General features: G+C 35.7%; 3 protein-coding genes across 4 annotated transcripts; 2 read left to right on the top strand and 1 right to left on the bottom strand.

Moving 5' to 3' along the window:
• Positions 1-1,253: 1,253 nt before the first annotated feature.
• Positions 1,254-3,189, bottom strand: LOC106618131 (activator of 90 kDa heat shock protein ATPase homolog 1). The gene is made up of 4 exons (XM_014235719.3): positions 2,881-3,189; positions 2,169-2,802; positions 1,976-2,111; positions 1,254-1,901 (listed from the first exon to the last, which is right to left on the bottom strand). Exons 1-4 carry the CDS (start codon positions 3,026-3,028, stop codon positions 1,758-1,760), a joined length of 1,062 nt encoding a protein of 353 aa, XP_014091194.2. The 5' UTR covers positions 3,029-3,189; the 3' UTR covers positions 1,254-1,757.
• A 1,917-nt stretch (positions 3,190-5,106) lies between these two features.
• On the top strand, positions 5,107-10,992 carry dgo (ankyrin repeat domain containing protein 6 diego). Of its 2 annotated transcripts, none has more exons than XM_014235730.3 (4): positions 5,107-5,199; positions 7,578-7,642; positions 7,704-8,087; positions 8,159-10,992. In XM_014235730.3, the coding sequence occupies exons 2-4, from the start codon at positions 7,619-7,621 to the stop codon at positions 10,805-10,807; spliced, it is 3,057 nt and encodes a 1,018-aa protein (XP_014091205.2). In that variant the 5' UTR covers positions 5,107-5,199; positions 7,578-7,618; the 3' UTR covers positions 10,808-10,992. The 2 variants fall into 2 exon arrangements, with proteins under 2 accessions (XP_014091205.2, XP_036231381.2); XM_036375488.2 differs by having other exon boundaries at positions 5,107-6,173.
• Positions 10,993-16,513: 5,521 nt separating this feature from the next.
• wrapper lies at positions 16,514-20,889 on the top strand. The gene is made up of 6 exons (XM_014235731.3): positions 16,514-17,072; positions 18,358-18,840; positions 18,893-19,336; positions 19,840-19,920; positions 19,991-20,125; positions 20,639-20,889. Exons 1-6 carry the CDS (start codon positions 16,895-16,897, stop codon positions 20,842-20,844), a joined length of 1,527 nt encoding a protein of 508 aa, XP_014091206.2. The 5' UTR covers positions 16,514-16,894; the 3' UTR covers positions 20,845-20,889.
• Positions 20,890-20,936: the final 47 nt, after the last annotated feature.

The raw sequence follows: 20,936 nt of genomic DNA, 5'->3' as shown, positions 1-20,936 counted from the left end.
GATACGCCTAAATGTATACGCTTATTATAAAACTCAAGTTTATTGCTTCAAATCTCATCCGGGACTGAATGTGTACCACCAACGGAGCAAGTAATCAGTCTTTAGTCTTTCAATTGAACACTCTCTCTCGCTCTCTTGCCCTCTCTCAAATCAAATCAGGATGCTGTGTGTAAGCTTAATTTGCGCACGTGTGATTGTGTGCGTGTGTGTGTTGTGGTGTCCACCGTTTGGGTGGGTGTACTAGTGGCAAGTGTCCATTGGAATTTCAAACACAACTCTGTATCTATTGTGATGATGCTCTTGCTCTCTCGCATTCTGTTTCTCTGTCATCACTGAAACATCACAGCAATCTTAATGCATTGGGAGGTGGTTATGTTAACTTAATGAATGAATGAATGAATACAGACACACACAACTGCAGCAAGGTGGTAGCACGACACGTTGTTTGCTCTCATTGTTTCTCTAATGTGTTGTAGTTGTAATGTACTGAGCAGCAGCTTTGCTTACATTTAGTTACTATTCACTTAGGCTGTTTGAAATGTTATTCGGTGTGAAAGCTCATTATTTGAACTTTCGAAAATGTTGCCATATCGTTGTTGCTTAATAGAACGGTATTTATTTTTTAAACAATTTGTAAAATCAAATTCACTCGAGAATTTATTTCAATAAAACTAAATCACCTAGTAAACACGACAATCGCGTCTACGTAACTACCAAGAACACGGATTTATATCTGGTTGGTTGATGTTGTGGTTGTTGCAGTCGCATAAAAAATTTTACCACATAAGTATTTTTATAGAATGCTGACAGGCCTTAATTGGATGAAAATCAGTATTCGATACGGCTTGGTAGACTCCACTTTCGTAGAAGTGATCAGCATTATATTTACATTGAATCAATGAATCTGCAAAACTCTTTAAAATGTGTGGGTAATATTTTTGCTATTACATATAACCAACAATTACAACAACTATACCAACTTTTAAAACTCATCGCTCTTAAAGTTACTTAATCACAGTAAAGATGCCGTTGTTGTAGTATCGACAAAAAACATCCCTCAGGTAATATGAAGGAATGCTAATGAGTTAACAGTCAGTTGCCGTATAAAAATGCGGGTTCGTCTCGGTTGCGTAGACACGACTGTCGTGGGCCTACGATCGATTTTCAGTTCCCCTTGGCGCGTATTTCATAAATTTTTGACAATAGTCGTGACTCTCAACCCACCCTAATCCAATAATAAAAAAAAACTCTACTTATATATTGCCTTCAAACTGTGGCCAGATCTTTCGTTTATTTGCGACTTTTTGTTTTCAGAAATTACATCGACAAACTAATTTCTCAAATAAAATATACAAATCGAGATATTTAATACATGTGCCCAAGTTAAAATATATTATACATTGATTTAATTACTTTGTTCAAACTTTTTTTATCCAAAGATTAGTATATGCATTGAAATTAAGCAATTTTCCCCATTGTTGTTTTATATTTTGCGTAAGAAAAAGGGACGACCAGCTATAAATAGTTGAAGCCGTCACCAAGCACACTCGAAACTTGCTGGTTCTAAAGCGTTTATAAATAAATTATAAACGGAATATATTTATTTAAATAACCTATAAGAGTGCAGCTTTTGTGTTGTTTTTATGTTGCTGTTGCTCATTCAATATACATATTCATATATATACGTCTATGGGCAATGAGGTTTTTGTTTACATGTTTTTTTTATACTACCAAACGCCTAACACAACTAACTAGTTTTACCACAAACCCGATATAGATAAGCCAAAGCCAAACGTTTGCTTAATGCTCTCCCAGTAGTAACGGTGCCAATTTGTGGTCATAGCATCATATTCGGACGCAGGAATGCCAGTTTGTGTTAGCTTCAATTGGGTGTTGTTTTTCTGCATAAAAATTATGAATATATGATTAACTTATAATCAAGACAAATATTTAGCAAAAAATTATTATGTTTTACCGTCTCATCCAAGTCTATCACAACCTGGGAGTAGTGACCTGAGGGCCAGTTTTTAAGTCGCCAAGTTTGTTGGATTTTCTTTTCCGGTACCAGTTCTTCGAACTTACCGAGCACATTGCCGCCATACAATACGAATCTGTAAAGTATAAAAATGTAGTAAATATTCTTATGCACAATCAAATATAACACTTACTCTCCACCGCGCGTTGGCACTATTTTAACTGGTGCACGAGTGAAAGCAGTTAACATATCCTCTTTTGTCAAGGCGTTATATAAGTCGTTCGCACTACAATTGAACTCAACAGCCATTCTTAATGTCCTTACGTCTAACTTACAGCCAACATTATTCGCTGATTTATCACTGGCTTTCACTGTATTTGCACTATTCGATAAATTAGCTTCCGCTGCTATACTGGAACAAGCTTGTTTAATCTTTGGAGAGACTACGGTATTTTCTTCGCCCTTCTTAGGAAGTATTAAATTTTTGGAATATTCCTCTTTTAATTCCTTGATATACAACTCGATCTGTTTCCGTACAACGTCTCGTCCAATATTATACATGAACTGTTTCAGGTTTTCTGATTCATCGTTGGACTCATCAATGGTAATGGTTATTTCTATATCATCTAAATCGTTTTCTTCGGACAAATTCGGTATAGTTATTTTACCTTTATGCTCTAATTTGCTATTATTTAATAATTTTCCAGTCCATTTTAGTACCAATTTCCATTCGTAGAAAAATATGAGTTTCCCTTTACGATTGTTAACTGTAGCTTCACCAGCGCAATCGTCAACATTATCTACAATACATTCGATTCCATCTTTTCCTGCAACATCCAATTAATAATTGTCACATTATTTCCACAATAAGTTTTTGAATGAAAGTGCATTTGCAAAATATTTACCAATCTTAAGTCCTTGAAATAATTGTGCTAAACGGTCCTTAGACCAAGGTGTAGCATTTTTTTCAGTCCAATGCCAATTGTTGACATTCGTTGCGTCAGGGCGTTCTTCAACAATCCAACGTGGATCACCTTCACCCCACTTTGCCATTTTTTTATTCACTAAACAATTTACTAAATTAGTTAAACACTAAATATTTATTCAATACAACGTTAAAAAAATTTCTCCGAGCAGTTGGTTTCGCCAAATTCAGAGGCAGAGCAGTTTTCTATCAAATCACGTTCCGTGTGGCTGTTGACAGACAAAATCAAAATCGAGAATATTCGCGTAAAAACTGACAGCTGATTGGTGTTACCGGATGTATCGGAAACGAATATTCGTATTCGTTTCGGATCGACTTTTAATAACCGACCGAATATTTCGAAAATTCAGTTTTATTTAATTTGATTTCGAAATATTATATTCAGTAAAAAAATTTGTTAAAATACTGATACAATTTTAATTATAAGTTAAATTTTATATACTATTGATATAGGAAATTGGTTGACCCATTCAATAAATGAATGTTTCTGAATTTTGTATACAAATGGGTCACATCCAATATGTACATATAAAAGTTTGGTGACTAGGTAATCGTGACCATAAAATTAAAGGGTATTGGTTTTATGACAGAGAATTAAAAATCTAACGATCTTATGTATTCAGTTGTTAGGTTATAACCTTGTATTAGCAGCTTTGCATGGCGTATACCTGTTGCTTACTGCCACTCTCTCCTACTCGCCGAGCAACTCATTTATGGTATGGGAACCCATCGTAATACAGGGTTTGGGTCCCACCATCCTAGAAACAGCAGTAGAGCGGGCAAGTTCATCAGCCAGTTGTTTGCCGGCTCCCCCTTTATGATCCGGCTCCCAGATGAGATGCCCGCGGTTGCAAACGGATAGGCTGTTCAGCCGTTCTATACACTCCTGCACCAGTAGCGATTTGATCTCATAGGCTGAGATGGCTTTTAGTAGCGCTTGACTAAGTAAGTAACGCTTAGTATGACAATACGTTGACTGCGATAGTTGCATTGGAGATTTATTTTTTTAAGCCTTAAAAACATCAAAAAATTGGAACCGAGCCCTTGCTGACAAAATAGAGAGCAGACCCTAATAACTATTTGTTGAACAAGTTAATATCTAATTTCTGTACCAAAGGAATTGCCTTGTCAAGTATTAAAGCAGTCGGATAAAATAACGTCTAATGCTAACTTACATTAGAAAAAATGGTAATCACAGAGGGTATATTCCAACTGAGATTACTGTCAATATTGTTGAGTTTAAGGGGCACGTCTAGTGTGCAGACCTATAAAAAGTCGATAAACTGAAATTAATGAAATATTTTTTGAGTTAGACGCGTTCTATAGAAAAACGTCCTCTACTGTCTGTCCGTTGGTGAAACTTAAAAAAATATTATCCTTCGGTCTAAAAAGATCAAAACAGGACAAAATGGCGGCATTTAAAAAAAAAATTAAAATTTTCCACAAAATTTTTGGTCAGTTTTCCCTTCTCGATTTTCGATAAGATAAAAAAATTGGTAGGTCATTGCCATATATACAGAACGTGTATTTGAAAGCGATCGAATTAATTGAAATTTGAAAAAAGTAGTTTTGAGAAAGATGCATTTAAAAATAAACTAATTGAACTGCATTTTAGAAGGTTGTTACTCAAAAACTATTTGAGATATCGATTTCAAAAGAGATATAACCTATCAAATTTGAAAAAAAAGGTGTGGGTCTTATTTAACCGAAACTATATATTTTCAGATAAGGGCTATCATTTCATCATGAGTTTTCAATACTTGTTGGGCTAGAAAGACAGCAAGAGAATGCCAGGAATGTTTGGATTTGATAAGCAGAATAAAAAATAAAGCTCAAAAAGCAATATGCAAACTACCTAAGCTAAGTAAAGTTTGAAATATTGGATTTTACCTACAATATAAATTCCCTCCAGAACCAGCAATATTTTCAAGCAATATATAAAAAATATTAATTAATTTTTAACGGGGTTGCCAATAAGCAACGAAACTCCGCGCTTACTGCCTTCTAATTAAGCCCATACCATATGTTTTTAACCAACGCGAACGCGCTCTAAGCCAAGTTTGAGTTGGCTTTAAACCGGTTTCTGGCCAACAGATATGCATTTGAGTAATTTGCTTCACTGCTGCGAACAGTTAGCGTGAAGACATGGAACGAAATGAATGTGGTGAACGGTGTTAGAAATACTTTATTGCCGTTTTCGCGCTCGTAGACACAAATATTTATTATACTGGAGTAGTGCGTAAGTGTGTCTGTATGTGCGTATACTGTGTGTGTGTGTGGTCAAATACCAGCCTTTGAAAATATTACAAATTAAGTATTGGAATTTTATGGCACAACTTTACGCCTGCGCTTTTGATAACTCCAAACAACTTTCGCACGGTGAAAATGAGGGAACATCGAATAATAAAAATCATTTGAAAATGACAATTTGATGAATATTTTTCAGTGATTTTGTTTAAATGCAGCACCAAAGTATGGTGTGTGGCTTAAAATATGTAGATATGAATTCTGCTGTGTGTTTGTGTGTGTATATGCAAGTGTTTTTGTATGCGCAATTCGTAGGCTTAAGACACCAGTGGGAATCAATAGCCTACATACTAGCGCACAAACACATATAAACTAACATATACATACTAACAGAGTATTTTATGCAATTTTTATACAATATTCGCCAATTGATATGTAAATCTGCATACATAAATTGCGAATTTGCATGGAAAATATATAAATTATTAAACAAATATTTATTTTTTTGAAGAATGGATACATATTTATGTGTATGCATATATACTTTGCTATCTGAATACCAACGAAAAAAGCGTACGGTAAATGCGCAAGCATATGGAGGCCTATTTTTTAGTGGCCAAGTGTTGTGAAAAAAACCTCAAGTAAACAGTTAATGAAGGCCAATGGCATTGGTGGTAACTAATCTTGCGATATTGTTCGTGTCGAACCTCGTTTTACGCAGGCGCAGAGTGAAATATGCATGAATATACCATATTTGCTTTACATTTATGTACTTTTCATATTTGCTTATTGATGCTTGATATGCACAACACGGTGTGTTGAGGCTTAATGAAAAGGGTATAATACTAAATCAAAATAATAAAATAAAATTAATGAATGAATTAAAATATATAGAAAAGGCTGATAGCCAATGCGACGTACGCAATTTGGTGTGTCTTATATTATACTGACATGTAGATTATATATGTAAGTAAATAAATATAAAAAATAAAATAAATTAATCATTGAAAGAATTGTTGAAATAATAAAAACGAAAATATTAAAAAAGAAAATATTAATATCAAATAATAATAAAAAAAGCAATTACTAGAATTGGAATAATATTTGCTTTATTTTTTAATTTAATTATGTTTTTTAATTATAATGTTTTCAATTATATTTTTTTAATTATTATCCATTTTTATACAACAAATCCCATTATATTATGATAACTTTTTACTTTTAAAATAGTTTAGTTTTTTTGAAGTAATTTGAACATTATTTTATTTATTTTAAATTAATTATATACATAAGTTTAATGAGATTTAACTAAAAACAACAACCCGATAGGTCACTGCTTCGATTTACTTCAAAATATACACAGATGTTCTTTAGGCCATTAGAAAACAGTCCCCATAATTCCGAAAATTAAAAAAGTCGAAAAGATTTATCATTTTTCATTTAAACTTGTTTTAACACTAAAATAACAATAATTTGTATTAGATTATAATCTAACTGACACAAAGTTTCTGTAAACTGTTTAAAAGAAAACTCTGTGTGTTTTTGGCCTATATTAAAGAAAATCGAATATCCCGTTGTTGGATCGGCCACGGTAATTTTTTGTAAAAATTAAAATAACATATATTTAATTTATTTTTAATTTTTGAAAAAATTTTTTAGTTTCGAAAAAATGTTTTACCAAATCCAAAAATTTTTTTAGATTGAATTTTTTTAACTTTTCTTTATTTTTAGAAATTTTCGTTCAATTTTGTAAACTATTTGTTTTACTTAAAAGAAAAATCTGCCAAAAATACACGGATACATGGGAAAGTTTTTTATCCATGAAAAACTTCTGTGTAAATTTTGAAGTAAATCGGAGGGTTGAAATTTATTTTTATTTAAAATTACTCAAAATTTTTTCCATTTAAATCAGAAATCGTTTAATAATTTTAGAAAATTTTAATGAAGTAAAATTTTTTTTAATTATAACTTACTGAAAATAAGTTTTAAAATTTAAAATTTAAAAAATGTTGGGTTTCCAATGAACTTCTTCCCGAGTACCAAAAACTAAATTGCTCTATCCACAACATGAGAGACCCAGAATAAAAGCTTTGAGATTGAGCTATAATATCGTTAGAATAGCTTCTAACTCACAGAAGATCTGCTTGACCTAGTCTTGATTACATTTTTTGCCAATTCTCTTTTTCTAACCATGTATAAGGCACTTTCCTCGTCTGAATGCCTAAACATTTACCTCAAAATGCACAACTATGTTAGTTGGTAGATACAAATTTCCGGCTTGAAAATGTTATAATTTATAGAATTAAAGACGATAGCTGTTTCACTAAAGGAGTCTCGTTGTAATCGTTCCATATGTTCTGATTTTTTCAGATATCATATGAAATATCAGCTGCTTAAAACCAGAGCTCACTATGTTGCCAAATACGATAAGTCAGGTAAGCATAAAAGTCATTAAATAAGAACTTTGCTCACACTGTCCTATACTGCGATTTACAGGATCGCGGCAAAGACTGGACCAGTCTGCACGAGGCTGCCGCCAATGGTAACGAGGAAATGCTGCAGACGCTACTCGCTGGCAATGCAGATACTACTGCTAAGGAGACCAAATTAGGCAATACACCGTTGCATGAAGCGGCGTCGCGCGGTTTCAGCCGATCGGTGAAGTTACTCTGCGCGCCCAAACCCAACGGGAAACCGCCTACGAAGAGTAAGCAGAAACAGGAGCCAACGAAACAAAATCGAGGCACAACGCAAAATACAACGCTTGGCATACAGAATTTTGCCGGTTTTACCGCCTTACATTTGGCGGCACAAAACGGACATAATCAAAGTTGCAGAGAGCTGCTAATGGCTGGCGCCAATGCAGATATTGAAAATTATGTAAGACAATGTTTTTTTTTTTAGAGATATTTCGACTTCTTTAAATTTTCATTTTTCTTTACGTTCACTAGTATGGTGACTCGGCGCTGCATACGGCCTGTCGGTATGGACACGCCGGCGCCGCACGCATTCTACTCTCCGCCTTCTGCGATGTCAACAAGAAGAATCTTAATGGTGATACCCCTTTGCATATAACCAGCGCCATGGGTAGACATAAATTGTCGCGCATACTGCTGGAGGCTGAATGTGAAATCAATACACGCAATTCGCAATGTGAGACGCCACGCGATATAGCAATACGTAAGGGTTTTGGAAAGATATTGGATATCTTGGAAAATCCACATCGCATACGCAATAAGAAAGGCAAACCGACAACGGGTGAAGAGGATAAAACGAAAGCTGCGCCCTGTACATCTAAAACGCACACTAATGAGGTCAGTTGGTCGCCATACGGCTGTCATTACTTTCCCGATATGCGCGCATTTCCATCGCCTAAATTGGAGACACTACCCAAAGAACCGCTCAAGCGCGGCGAACAATACTATTTGGATCTTGCCGGGCATATACGTAAGGGCCCGATCGGTATTGGTAACATCTGTTACTGCGGTCCGTTCTTCAAGCACATTGAGGATAAGATCAATTCCAATAAACGACATTTGCGTAAATACGTACACACTGCCAAGGAACATTTGGATGATAAGGTGCAAGCGCTGGCGGCGCGTACAAATCATCAAATTGAGAAGTTAACGCGTACCATGATCGCCGATCGTGTGGAATGTCAAACTCGACGTTTATATTTGGAGAACTATTTGAAACGCGGCGATCCCTTGCGTTTAACCGCGGACGTTACAACGCGTGGGCGGGAGGCACGTGAAATGTTCGACACCTTGAAACGTTGTCGTAGTCTCGAGTTTCTAGAGAAAGTCGACATGTCGGAGGGTAAGATGGCGAACTCGCGCAGTTACGATCTGCTCGATGCAAATGCGAATGCGCCGGAAGTTGTTATAGAAGACCGTATGGATGAAGCGCTATGCTGTCCACACTCCACAGAGTTACAAAACCATTTGAGCGAAGACTCAAAGAATGAGTTTTATGATGTGTCGAAACGTTTGGGTAGTTTACTAGCGAAGACGAGCACATTTCTGACAGTGCCCGCACATGCAGTACCTAGTTCACCGAACAAAGCAACAGCAGAAGCATTGGAAATAGGCGCGGATGACGGTGGTCTGAGCGCGCGTGTACAAAATATGCATTTGAGTCCATCGAATAGTGAGGCATCGAATATCACACCGGCTCAGTTGAGTTCCGAAACTGGTGCGATATCGAGTCTCGATTACAATTGCAATTTCCGTACGCCACACAGCGCGGCGAAACGCAAAGCTTTTGCGGCAACAGCAGAAGATGCAACGACCACAGCATCATCATCAATGGCCTCACCAGCTGAACGAACACAATACAGAGATAAACCGATTACAAACTACGGTAATGAACGACAGCTGGAATACTTGTACAACATACAGAAGCGCGGCAGCGTCATACAGAATGTGATAAGCGCATTGCGTAAAAGTCATCAAAGAGCCGACGATAGTTTGGTGTTAGCGAAGACACGTAACGAATCGGAGTACACACAAGAAGATAAGCTAGGCTACAAAGATGAACTATTTCAGGTGCAACGTTCAGCAGAATGTGAAAGCAAAGAGGCGGCGATGTTGAAGGAGGTCGGTTTACCACTTGAAAATTTGAGCGACGGAGAACCTCACCATCTCGGGAGAACGCATGCGTTTGTAACGAAAGACCGTGACTTTAACGAAATGCAACGCTTGCAAACAAAAGGTGGAGAATTCACGACACCAATATACATTGAACAAGATACGCGCTATCAGGATTCCTCCTATACGGAAAGTCATCCGGGCGAAGACTGTCTGGACTCATTAGAGAGCGTGCAACAGCAACCGTCACAACAATTTATAGGTGCAAATAATTCGCCATTATACGCGCAACAAGTCTTTGACAAAGTCGGTGTGGCGCACGGGTCAACGCCTTCACACGCCACCGACTCACCGGATTCGCAGAATTATGTTTTCCAAACAAACTATTGGCCGGAACGTTATGTGCCGAAAGATGCGTACTTTCACGATTTATCACAGCGCAAATGCAGGGTTGCACAACCAAATGTTGTAACTACAGCCACTTCAATAGCAAAATCAACGACCGAAGAGGTTTCGGCTTACACGAATGCTCTGCCAAAGTTCAATGTTGCTAATGCGGTAAAAAGTATAGAGAAGCTTAATGGTCAAGTGTTGGCGAATACTTATATACGAGATCCAACTGTTAGAAGCAGTCATAAAGCTAAATCTTTTGTGGTGCCTGCAGTTTTGAATGCAAGCTCAAAGAATTGTACCGCTTGTACAGACGCGACTTGTAAAGGAAATTGCACTTATAACGAACCGGTGAATATGATTCGTGAGCCTCAGGTTCGGCGCACGGCACATGAGGAGGGACAAAATGTTGCACAGCCAATTGAAGCGGGGACTATCGGTTTCACGGCGCCGCCATCGGCGAGTTTGAACGAAACTGGCATTGTTACAACAGCAGCGGTTCACAATGGCTTAGGAACCTACAGCACCTACAGTCATGAGGAAGCTGCTGCACACGCAGGCAAGACCAACAGGCTGCCGGCAGCGGGCTTCTATGCGAGTAATGTGTCTAGTTTGGTTTGACTTTGCTATCGATCCTAAAACTTTAGTGCTAATGTGAATAGTGTTTAAATATTGTAAATATAGTATGTAAGTAGGTATTTACGTGAATATCCTAAATTATGTATGTCCAAATAATTGTATAACATGAAAAGTACTGCTAAGCATTAAACATTTAAATTATAATCCAGAAAATGCATAGAACAAATTTGTTGAAAATGGTTTGAATTTCAATAGTCGCCCTCAAAGTACCAGGTAGACCAGATTACTGATCGAAATTCACGATGTTGACAAAAATCGTATATGTCGACAGAAAAGTTGCTTATCAGAACAAGCTCCGTCTAACAAACTTGGCTGTAATATAAGAGATTTTCGAGATTACATCAGCAACATTCCAAGTAAATTGTAGTTTAATTTTCGAGGTTATGTGAGTTATCAGTACAAAAGCGAATGATTTCCTGATTTATTGTTCTGTTATCGTAATTCTGCTCTAATGGACAAATTTACCGGCTGATATTGACTGTTGCTAGCCTTACCAACTGTCTTTGAATTTCTTTTATTCCCGTATTAACGAAGTCTGGACTTTCACTTACAGAACTACCAGAAATTATGATCTATCTCGGTCAAATACTTAGTTAGCTTTCGGTGGATCGGCAGGGGATCGGTAGAATGATAAGAGTTGTGTACACTATTGCAACTGGGAATAAAAAAAACTTTGTAGGACACAAATTGCGATTAAGTTAGTGAAATCGGGTTCTACCACTTTAAATGTTTTATTCTCGAAACGGTGAGGAAAACTTTTCCGAAACGACTGGTCGACTTGAAAATTGCACACGACTTTCTTACATATAATATATTTGTCAGGTAAAGATGGAAGAAATAAGATTTTTGATAATAATTTCGATCTTTTAAGCCACTCTGAAGTGTAAATTTTGTCACAAAAAAAGCGTCCTTTTGTCAAAAAACAAAATTTTGACTAGTCCCTCGATCACTATATGTATTCATCAATATTAATAATATACTTATATTTTTGGATATGATATAATTTTAATTAAAAAATTTTCCTCTTTGACAGAAACCTTTATTCGCAGCTACTCCTGGAGATCGGCTGCGGGATCAAGTGAATTCAAAATTTTCCAAAATGAATCACTGATTATCAAAATACATAAAATTTTCCAAATGTATATTATTTTTATTTTTTTTTCAAATAAAATGCGTTTTTTCTGATATGCAAGTGGATAATAGGTGAAATCTAGGAATTTCGGCTTTAAATTTTACTTAGCATAGCTTTATAGATATTCTTCGTATAATGCTTTTGGAGATCTTAAACCCCTTCTGATATCAAAATTAAGACTCGGAAGAGACGTTGAGGATAACTTTCAACACATACAAATTTGCATAATTTTAAAATGTAACTTTTTGATGTTCAAAACAAACTTATTTACACGCATTTACTCGCCTCTGCTGCATTTCTCTTGACACTCGAATATTTATTCCAAACCACGAACTTCCTATTCGCTTGATATAACATAGTTATTCATGAAACGATGTAGATATGTATTATGTGAGTACTAAAATAGAATTAACATTGAATTGTCTGTCAAATTGGAAAATAAAAGACTATTATTTTCTTTTGCATTTGAATGTGTTCGGCTGGAAGAAAGCGCGACAAAGTGGAAGAAAGCAATAAGTGGCTGACAAAAGGAGCATATATTTATATATACTATACAAACAGATAGCAGAGTAACTGTATTAAAAACGATATTGAAGATGTTATTTACTTGATTTTAATGTCAACCAAAGCGGAATAATGATTTACAGTGCATTTTGTACTTACAGTTGTCCACAAAATAATAGGAGTGCCAATATGAAAAATATATGTGGGTACATAACGTTTCTGGATCACATGTAAATGACGAGGTGCAATAACAATACAAATAACGGGATATTCACATTGAAACATACAACGAATTTTTAATCTGATGATTATTATTCTCGTGCAGTTTTGCTAGTTCTCGGAGACCCTTAAAATTGCTTTCCACAAAAAATAGGAGTGTTACACATTTCCTTACTAAAATACTAAAATAATAATATAACCTTTAACTTAAAAAATATTCTCAAAATTAGAACAGTAAGTAGGGTTCCATAATCTAACAGGAACTTGAATTAGTTATGGCAAATTTAATCACTGGGTTTTTCTTCAGTGGCTAGAGGAAAGCAATCTACAGAGGTAAATTTGGAAATGATACTATAAGCAAGTTGCTTTATTGATTTAAATAGTCTTGTTCGTAAAGTTAGGTTTTTTGTAACTCTCCCAGTAGAAGTTAGCTTAGAGAAATACGATTTGCAATTAAAATAAAATCAAGAAAAGCTAAGCTTAATTGCGCTTTAGCGTTGAATTTATGGATCCCCCAAAACAGAGCGAAAAAGGTCCTCTGAAGTAGTTGCTCTTAGCAAGGTTCACCTCACCACCATAGTAGGTGTTCTGACTGGATACTGTCCAATAGTTTGTAATGCTGAACAGATAGACGACGACAAGCGACAGGCAGCATCTGTCAAATATTAAAATACACATGTACTTATGGGTACAGTTATTTAGACTACAGTTCGACTTCACGGCAAGAGGCTTGCAGTTGTCGCTAAATTGAAACCATTCCAAATTTTGCCGACGACAATAGGCAGCTGTAGTGCTGCCACTTATATGTAAAATGTACAATTATTCAAAGCTCTAACAAGTCTAACGTTATTTTACCAACGGAAGCATAAAATAGCACTGATATATCATTTGTAATAACAATTAATAATTCAAAACAAATCTATCGACCTATTTACTTTTTTTTTGCATAAAACACTTAAATTTCATTTAGTACGGCAACAACGCAGTTGCGTACATCAGATGTTCTATATGTTGCTGCCGTCTTCAAAATGTTTAAAAAAACTGGTTTCAAGACGATATTTGCAGACAAGATATGCATGATACGCGATGAGGTTACATATCACCACTACAATCTACCAAGAAATTGTTCAGATCGGACCACTATAGCATATAGCTGGCATATAAAGTGATGGATCGAAATTGAGATAAACATTTTTTTTTATCCGTTTTATGCTATAAAAAATGCACTTGTGAAGGGTATTACAGTTTCGGTGCATTCAAACTTAGCGTTTATTTTTGTTTACAACATTTTTAAGTATTTTTTGCAATTTTTTTAATTAATCTTTCATTACTCTATTTAACTCCGTTTGTCCATTTAATCTTTTTTATCAATTTTCCCTCCACAATTCGCTTACAATAACATGACAATTTACAACTTGTTCGTGCTTTGACAGTTATGTGGAAAGGTCAGCAACATTAAGAGTCTTACACGTTACACCATCTGTCGCGATGTCGCAAAGACTTTAATTACTTTTCAATAGTTCAGAGAGCCCCACACACACATATAAACTGCGACACACATTCCCGCCAAGTCGATATATCAATCGAATTCATGAGATATTCACACATACACATTCATACAGTGCGTTGTATATATGTGAGTGTGTTGCAAGTTTAATTAAGCATTCTTGTCAACAAGCTTAGCCGCGGTCGTCGATTCGCGTGACCGATGATGATGCTCATCTTTTGGCTACACACTTTGTGGTATCATCGTTTAAATTCAATTCAATTTATGACCAATTACTTCATTAAATTTAACTTGAGCCATCACAGCGCTCGCATTGTTAATGTTTGGGGTGTTGTTCGAGTCGCGCACTTTTCACTATTGTTGTTGTCAAATATTTGATTTGGAAAATTAGTTGTATATTTATTTGTATTTGAGTTCTATTTATTATTTTTGGGTGTACAACTGTAGTACTTAAAGCGGCAAGAGTGACGCAAGGCTGTTAAGTTTTCATATCTGACATACTTATACAAATGTATGTAGGTTAGTTTTTGACCGAAATATGGTTCGAGATCCGGCATGTATAACGTTTGCTCTTAGGAAGTAATGAGGTTGTATATAATCACCATAAAATTTTATTCCTGAAAAATATATAATTCGGAAATTCGAAACGGATACTTGAATTTATTTGTGCCTATCGGTAATCAGGGAGTTATATATGGTAGTCTGCTAAGAGATATACTGGCAAGGAATGTATTGAGTCAAATCTATAGGCATTGCAGTCAAGAGCGTAGATTAAATAGACCCGTTTTTATGACTGTGGGGTCTAATACCGAAATGTAGCCGGATTTTTATCAAGTCAAAGACTTTCCCTTCGGCAGCATTTCTCAAAATTATTTGGGTAATACTTTTTGTCGCTACAACAACTACTACCCCAAAAGAATGGAAGAGCCAAGTAAAAGTGCCAATGGGCTCAAGGGAGAACTAAAAGTGAGAGAAAGTAAAATGCGAAAGAGCTTTAACGGTTTCGGTTTAGGAAGTACGAAGTACAAGTACTAGAAGCCTAAGGCAATGGAACGGGGATAAATTTGTCAACTAATAAGAATGATGTAGCAACGCTATTTCAACTGAGTTATCACAAATCCAGAACCAAAATCCAGAACCAAATCCATAGAACACAACCGTGAATTATATTATCAATAATAACAGCAATGGTTTTATATAGAAATACCACAAATATCAACAACTGAGAGGTGAAGTGAGCTTAACTTCTATATAATTAATTCATCAGAAGCGGATGCCGAGCCCAGTTTGAATTTGTTATTCCAAAACTATAGACTTTATATATATATTTTAACAGTATTTAATGCGCTTAACTAGAGAACATCTTGAGAGACAACAAAACCACTGGGCGAGAACATCGAAACCTGAAATAACCGCTGGGATCTTCTATATTCGGCTTAGCAAGATAGGTCTTCGCTATATGTTACATATATATGTATATAACGGAACTGTGAGCGCTCTGTTTCAGCCACTCAGCTTACAACTTCCGGACTCATTTTTCACTGGTAATATCGCGTTTAATCCCATTAATTAGAAGCTCCGGTGAAATATTTATACTTTTTCTTAGTCTCAGTTTTTAAATTTATGCTTAAAATGCCGTCCCCGCTGTCACTTAATCCCACTTTCAAGCCAAACGCTCATTTTTCTCAATTTCCGTTCGCCATTGAATAATCACTTTTGAATTAAACGACGCACCGCCCGCTAAATTGTCACCTTACAAAATTCTTTATATGATATATGAAATTCAAACACACACATATATATATATATACATATATGCGTGCTACGATCTTTTGTCCATTCAGAAATTAAGAATAATGTTTCTGTCACTCGACTTCGCAGAGCAATGCAGACACGAAGCGGAATCTTCCCATGACTTTCTTCTAATGATTATCTCTAGTTATGCGACAGCAGCACGTTTGTGGGTCTTAACAAAGTCGCCGAAAATTTGGACTTGTTAACACACACATACAACAATATATTAGGGCGTGTGTATGTATGAAAATCGATCGCATTTTATGCATTCCTACAGTAAAGCTGAAGTGTCTGCATTTGTTTGGCAATCCGCGAAAGACAAAAATAGAAAACAAGCAGAAAAACGGAAGGCAGAAGAACGGAAGCAGGCGACGTCATTCATTCGCAATTTGTTCAGTTTCAGCTCTTAGAACGTCGTCATGATCAATGATCAACAGCGCACGACAATGATCACTCAAGCTGGCAGCAAACGGCGCTTACAGTGCTCGAGCACGCTAGAGAGCTCAGAGCTAAGACACTTTTTGGCATGCTGGAGGCGCTCAGTTCGCGACAAACACTCGGACGATGCGCAACGCTGCCGAAAATGCAATTTTGGAAGCTTTAATTGATCGCAAACACAAACATATTTACATAGAAAATTCATAGTGCAGTGATAAAATTGTTTTGTTGAAAGAAAATATTAAATTATTAATAAAAAAAATACAGTAGAAAATAATAAAAGCTACGAGTAAATAAGCTTTAAAAGTGAAAAAATAATATTTAAATAAAAATTAGAAATAGTTTTGCTATTTAAGTGACTATAAAGTGTTAAGCCATAATTGGAATCAAAACCAAAACAAAAAATTAAAAATAAATTGTAAAATTACAAAACCAAAATTTTAAATTTACCCGAATAACCTCAAGTAAATCTACAATGACACCAGCCATTACAACCACAAACTACCTTATCATATTTGTGGTTTTCTTTGCGGTGGCAAGTTCAGCTTTGACGAGCTTGGATAATACTGTAGAACCCGCTGAGTTAACACGTGACGATTTGGCGAGAAGATTTCTGGAAAATGACACCGTTTTGCTAGCTTGTGATAATCATTGTACGTATTCTGCTTACGTTCTAACGATTTGTAGGAAATGCCTTTGATATTAGTGCGCAAATGAAGGGATATGCAAGTTTAAGCCGCCTTCGAAAAGATTTGGACTTTTCAGAAAAGTTTTTTATGCATGAAATATACCTTATTAGAGAAAATGTTTGGTGTAAATTTTAGATTTGGTTACGGTTAAAGTTTGAACAAACGATTCACCGAGTAAAACTACATCAGTCGCAAATTAGGATAGATAAGAAAGGGTATGTTAAATGTTGGTGAGGCTTTTAAAGAAGGATATTGTATACACTCGCAGGAGGGAAGTTTGTACTTGTGTTCATGATAAAGTAGACTCCCCAAAACACTCCACATGCAAAATTTTCAAAGATTCCGTAGGCGCGATTCCATTGCAAACACAAAATTTGATAGCTCCATTTTTTATGGTACAAATCGCCAAACAAACTTTTCGCGTCGTAAACAAACAGCAACACATAATAAATGACATATGGAGACTCCACACGAACATAAAAAAAGTTGTACCAATCACGGAAAAATGTTTTTTCGATTCGGCGGGTGCAGTTTCAATGGACCAGTCCGGGTCAAATTTGACCAGTTGGTATAACGTAGCTTTCTACCGCTAAAGTAGTGATCAAAATTTCAGTTGCTACCGAACTCTAGGTTGGAGCTACACTTTTTAAATCTCTCAGGTGTTTAAAGTTTTTGACAATGCGGCATTTTGATAAGGCGAATTATATCTTTGATCAGAGGCTTATTACCTTGGGAATAAAGGGTTAGTAGACAGTCTGTTCAACAAATTTTGAATAAACAGATTCGATTATTCTGTCTTTCAAAACTCATTTACTCAGAATATATTTTAACAGCTTTCCAATTCTATATTTGGCATTGTTAAAACAGTCCTTTTTCTTACTCTTTCTATATTTTCGCTGCTGTTTGTCTGAGTTTCTTATTGTTATTGAAATCTAGGCTCTATATTTGGCTCTCTACAGGATAGTTTTCAGTATTTCAAGGGAGAAAATTTTTTTTTTAATTTTTCGATATATAATTAATTTGGGTTTCATAGGTCTGAAATAAGCATAGATGCGATGATGAAGATACAACCCCTTATATAATTTAAGCTTGTGTAAAGAGGATAGATCGAAATAGTAGGCCGATTGTGTTATTTCAGATATTGCCATAACTTAAAAATACATGAAAGTTAGTAGAGAGCCGTATTTGAACAAAAAACAGGGATTATACAGGTAAAAGGCACATAAAACTCATAAATTCCATGAACTAGTTTCGTTCCAGTATGTGCGTTGGTATAAAGAGAACCAATTAATCGTCGATTCACGCGACAGCAATGAGACATTAACACCCGATCGCATAAGACTTTGGTCCAACGGTAGTTTACAAATTTCGCAGTTACAACCGATGGATACCGGTGATTACAGTTGCGCATTGAAAACCGACAATGACACAGAAGTGCAGAAAATTCATAGCATAATAGTACAATATCCGCCGACAGTAAAAACGGAACCGGAAGGTATTATCGAATTGCCGATCGGCGCGGTTTTCCAGGTGATCTGTGAAGCTAGAGGTGTGCCACAGCCTAAATTGTATTGGCGTTGGAATGGCAAATTGGTGGATAATCAGTTGATCGGCAATCGCTTGAGTATGCAAATCGAAGTGGGTTCGCGTGCACAAACTGGACCGATCGAGTGTGTGGCCAACAATAGTATAGGCGAACTGGCAGTGGCGGGCATGTTTTTGAAAGTGCAATGTGAGTAGTTGAGGAAGTTAGATATTAGTTACCAATTATAAATCGTTTATAGTTCCACCAGAAGTGCGGTTGGAAAGAAATATAATCTACACTAAAGTCGGCATACGCAGTGATTTGGAGTGCTTGATCGAAGCGGTGCCACGTGCAAGTGTTAACTGGTTTCATCATGGTGTGCCGATGACCTACGATTCGAGGATAAGTCGCTATGAGATCGAAATGCAACCGAACGTTTCAAACCTACAATACAACACTGTCATTAAGCATACATTAGCTATAAGAAATGTGCGCGACTCAGATCTTGGACTGTATGAGTGTCGGGCCGAGACTAAATTGGGTTTCAAAAGTGCGGCAATTGATTTGACTGGTCGTCCCATGCCTTGTGTGTTTAAAATTAATCCAGGCGTGCAGAGTTCAACGTCACATGTGTTGGTATGGCAGACGGAAAGCTTGTCGGCGTTAATGGAATTCAAGTTAAAATTTAGACAGATACCATCAGGTAAAAATATAACATTTAACAGAGTAAAGTATTTTTTTTATTAAGTTTGCCACGAAGTTTTTAACAAGAAGAAAAAAACGTCGGAGACTATTAAAAATATATATTATATATGTGCGAACGAGTCCTTCAATTTTTAAGATATCGACCAGAAATTTTGCACACGTCCTTTTCTCTCCAAGAAGCTGCGCATTTGTCGGAAACGCCGATATCAGATTACTTAGTATATAGTTCTCATATAAACTTAACGTTTTAAATCAAGTTCTTCCAGGGACAACTTTTTAATTTAATAAAATATCTTCATGAAATTTGGAAAGGATTATTATTCAAGGTAATGGTATATTCTTCAAAGAAATTATTCAGATCGGACCCGTAAACGATGTAGTGGCCATACAAACTGGCCCATCAAAATTAAGTCCTTGTATGCAAATTTTTTTATTTGTGAAGAATATTATATTTTCTCGATCGAAATTAACATTTTATCTTGTTTTTACTTTATGTTTCAGCAAGCATTACACCACAAACTTTGGACACTGATTTCAAAACCGACTGGACAATTTTGACCATACCATCAGAACTGTCTGCTGGTAATTTAGTTATATTATATAAATAAAATAAACGTTTTGTCAAAGTAAAAATTATTTCTTGCTTCTACAGGACCCATTCACATAACAACATATACCCTACATGGTCTACAACCGGCAAGTGTCTATGAGGTAGTGGTATTTGCCCGCAATCACTTTGGGTGGAGTGAGAGTAGTAAAATTGTAAGATTTGCAACAGGTGGCGAAGGTGAGAGAAGCACTTTTCAGTCATTCTTTTCTCACGAATACATTTTTAGAATTAAGAAACGGCTTTACTTTCGATTTGCCTCAAAATTTACACAGAGGTTCTTTAGGTCATTAGAAAATAGAAAAAAAATTAACACTAAAAAAGTAATAATTATTCAGACATTTGTTTTAAAATCTGTTATCCATGTTAGGGGTTTTTTTTTTAAATAAAAAATAATGCATATACATACATACATACATATATACAGTTTAATGTCTTTTTGAAAAAAAAAATTTTTTACAAAAAACGGATTACGGTCAATTATACATATATTTTAATGTTTTTTTTTGCAAATTTTTATTTTTGTTGTTTTTGAAAAAAAATTGTCCGCCAAAAAGGACACATGAGAAATTGTTTTTTATCACACGAGGAACCCCTGTATAAATTTTAAAGCAAATCGAATGGGTAAAATAGTCGGAAGTATAGCCAAAGAAACAAATATAAAATATGTATATTATATTTTACGTCATTTAGTTGAATTACCAAATTACTCTACCGAATCGGAGCTGGATAGCAACGAGGAGCAGTCGTCTTTAGAAAGTGTGGAGCTGCCGGAAGAGAACGCGGTGCATTTGAATGAAATTTATGAAAGCAGAATTATTACATCAGCAGCGACCAACGTCTGGCGTTATATGAATTTGACGGGTTTTTTGGTATTTGCTTATTTAAACATGTATTGATATGATATTTTGTAATAGTAAATAAAAAAAATAGTAAGATTTCAACTGGCAGTGCAAATTTTTGTAAATGTTGAAACTATATATAAAAAAAA

The sequence above is a fragment of the Bactrocera oleae genome, chromosome 4, assembly GCF_042242935.1.
Source record: "Bactrocera oleae isolate idBacOlea1 chromosome 4, idBacOlea1, whole genome shotgun sequence".
In the NCBI taxonomy this organism is placed as follows: domain Eukaryota; kingdom Metazoa; phylum Arthropoda; class Insecta; order Diptera; family Tephritidae; genus Bactrocera; species Bactrocera oleae.
The sequence above is the reverse complement of the archived record's forward strand: the minus strand, read 5'-3'. Positions and strand labels throughout refer to the sequence as shown.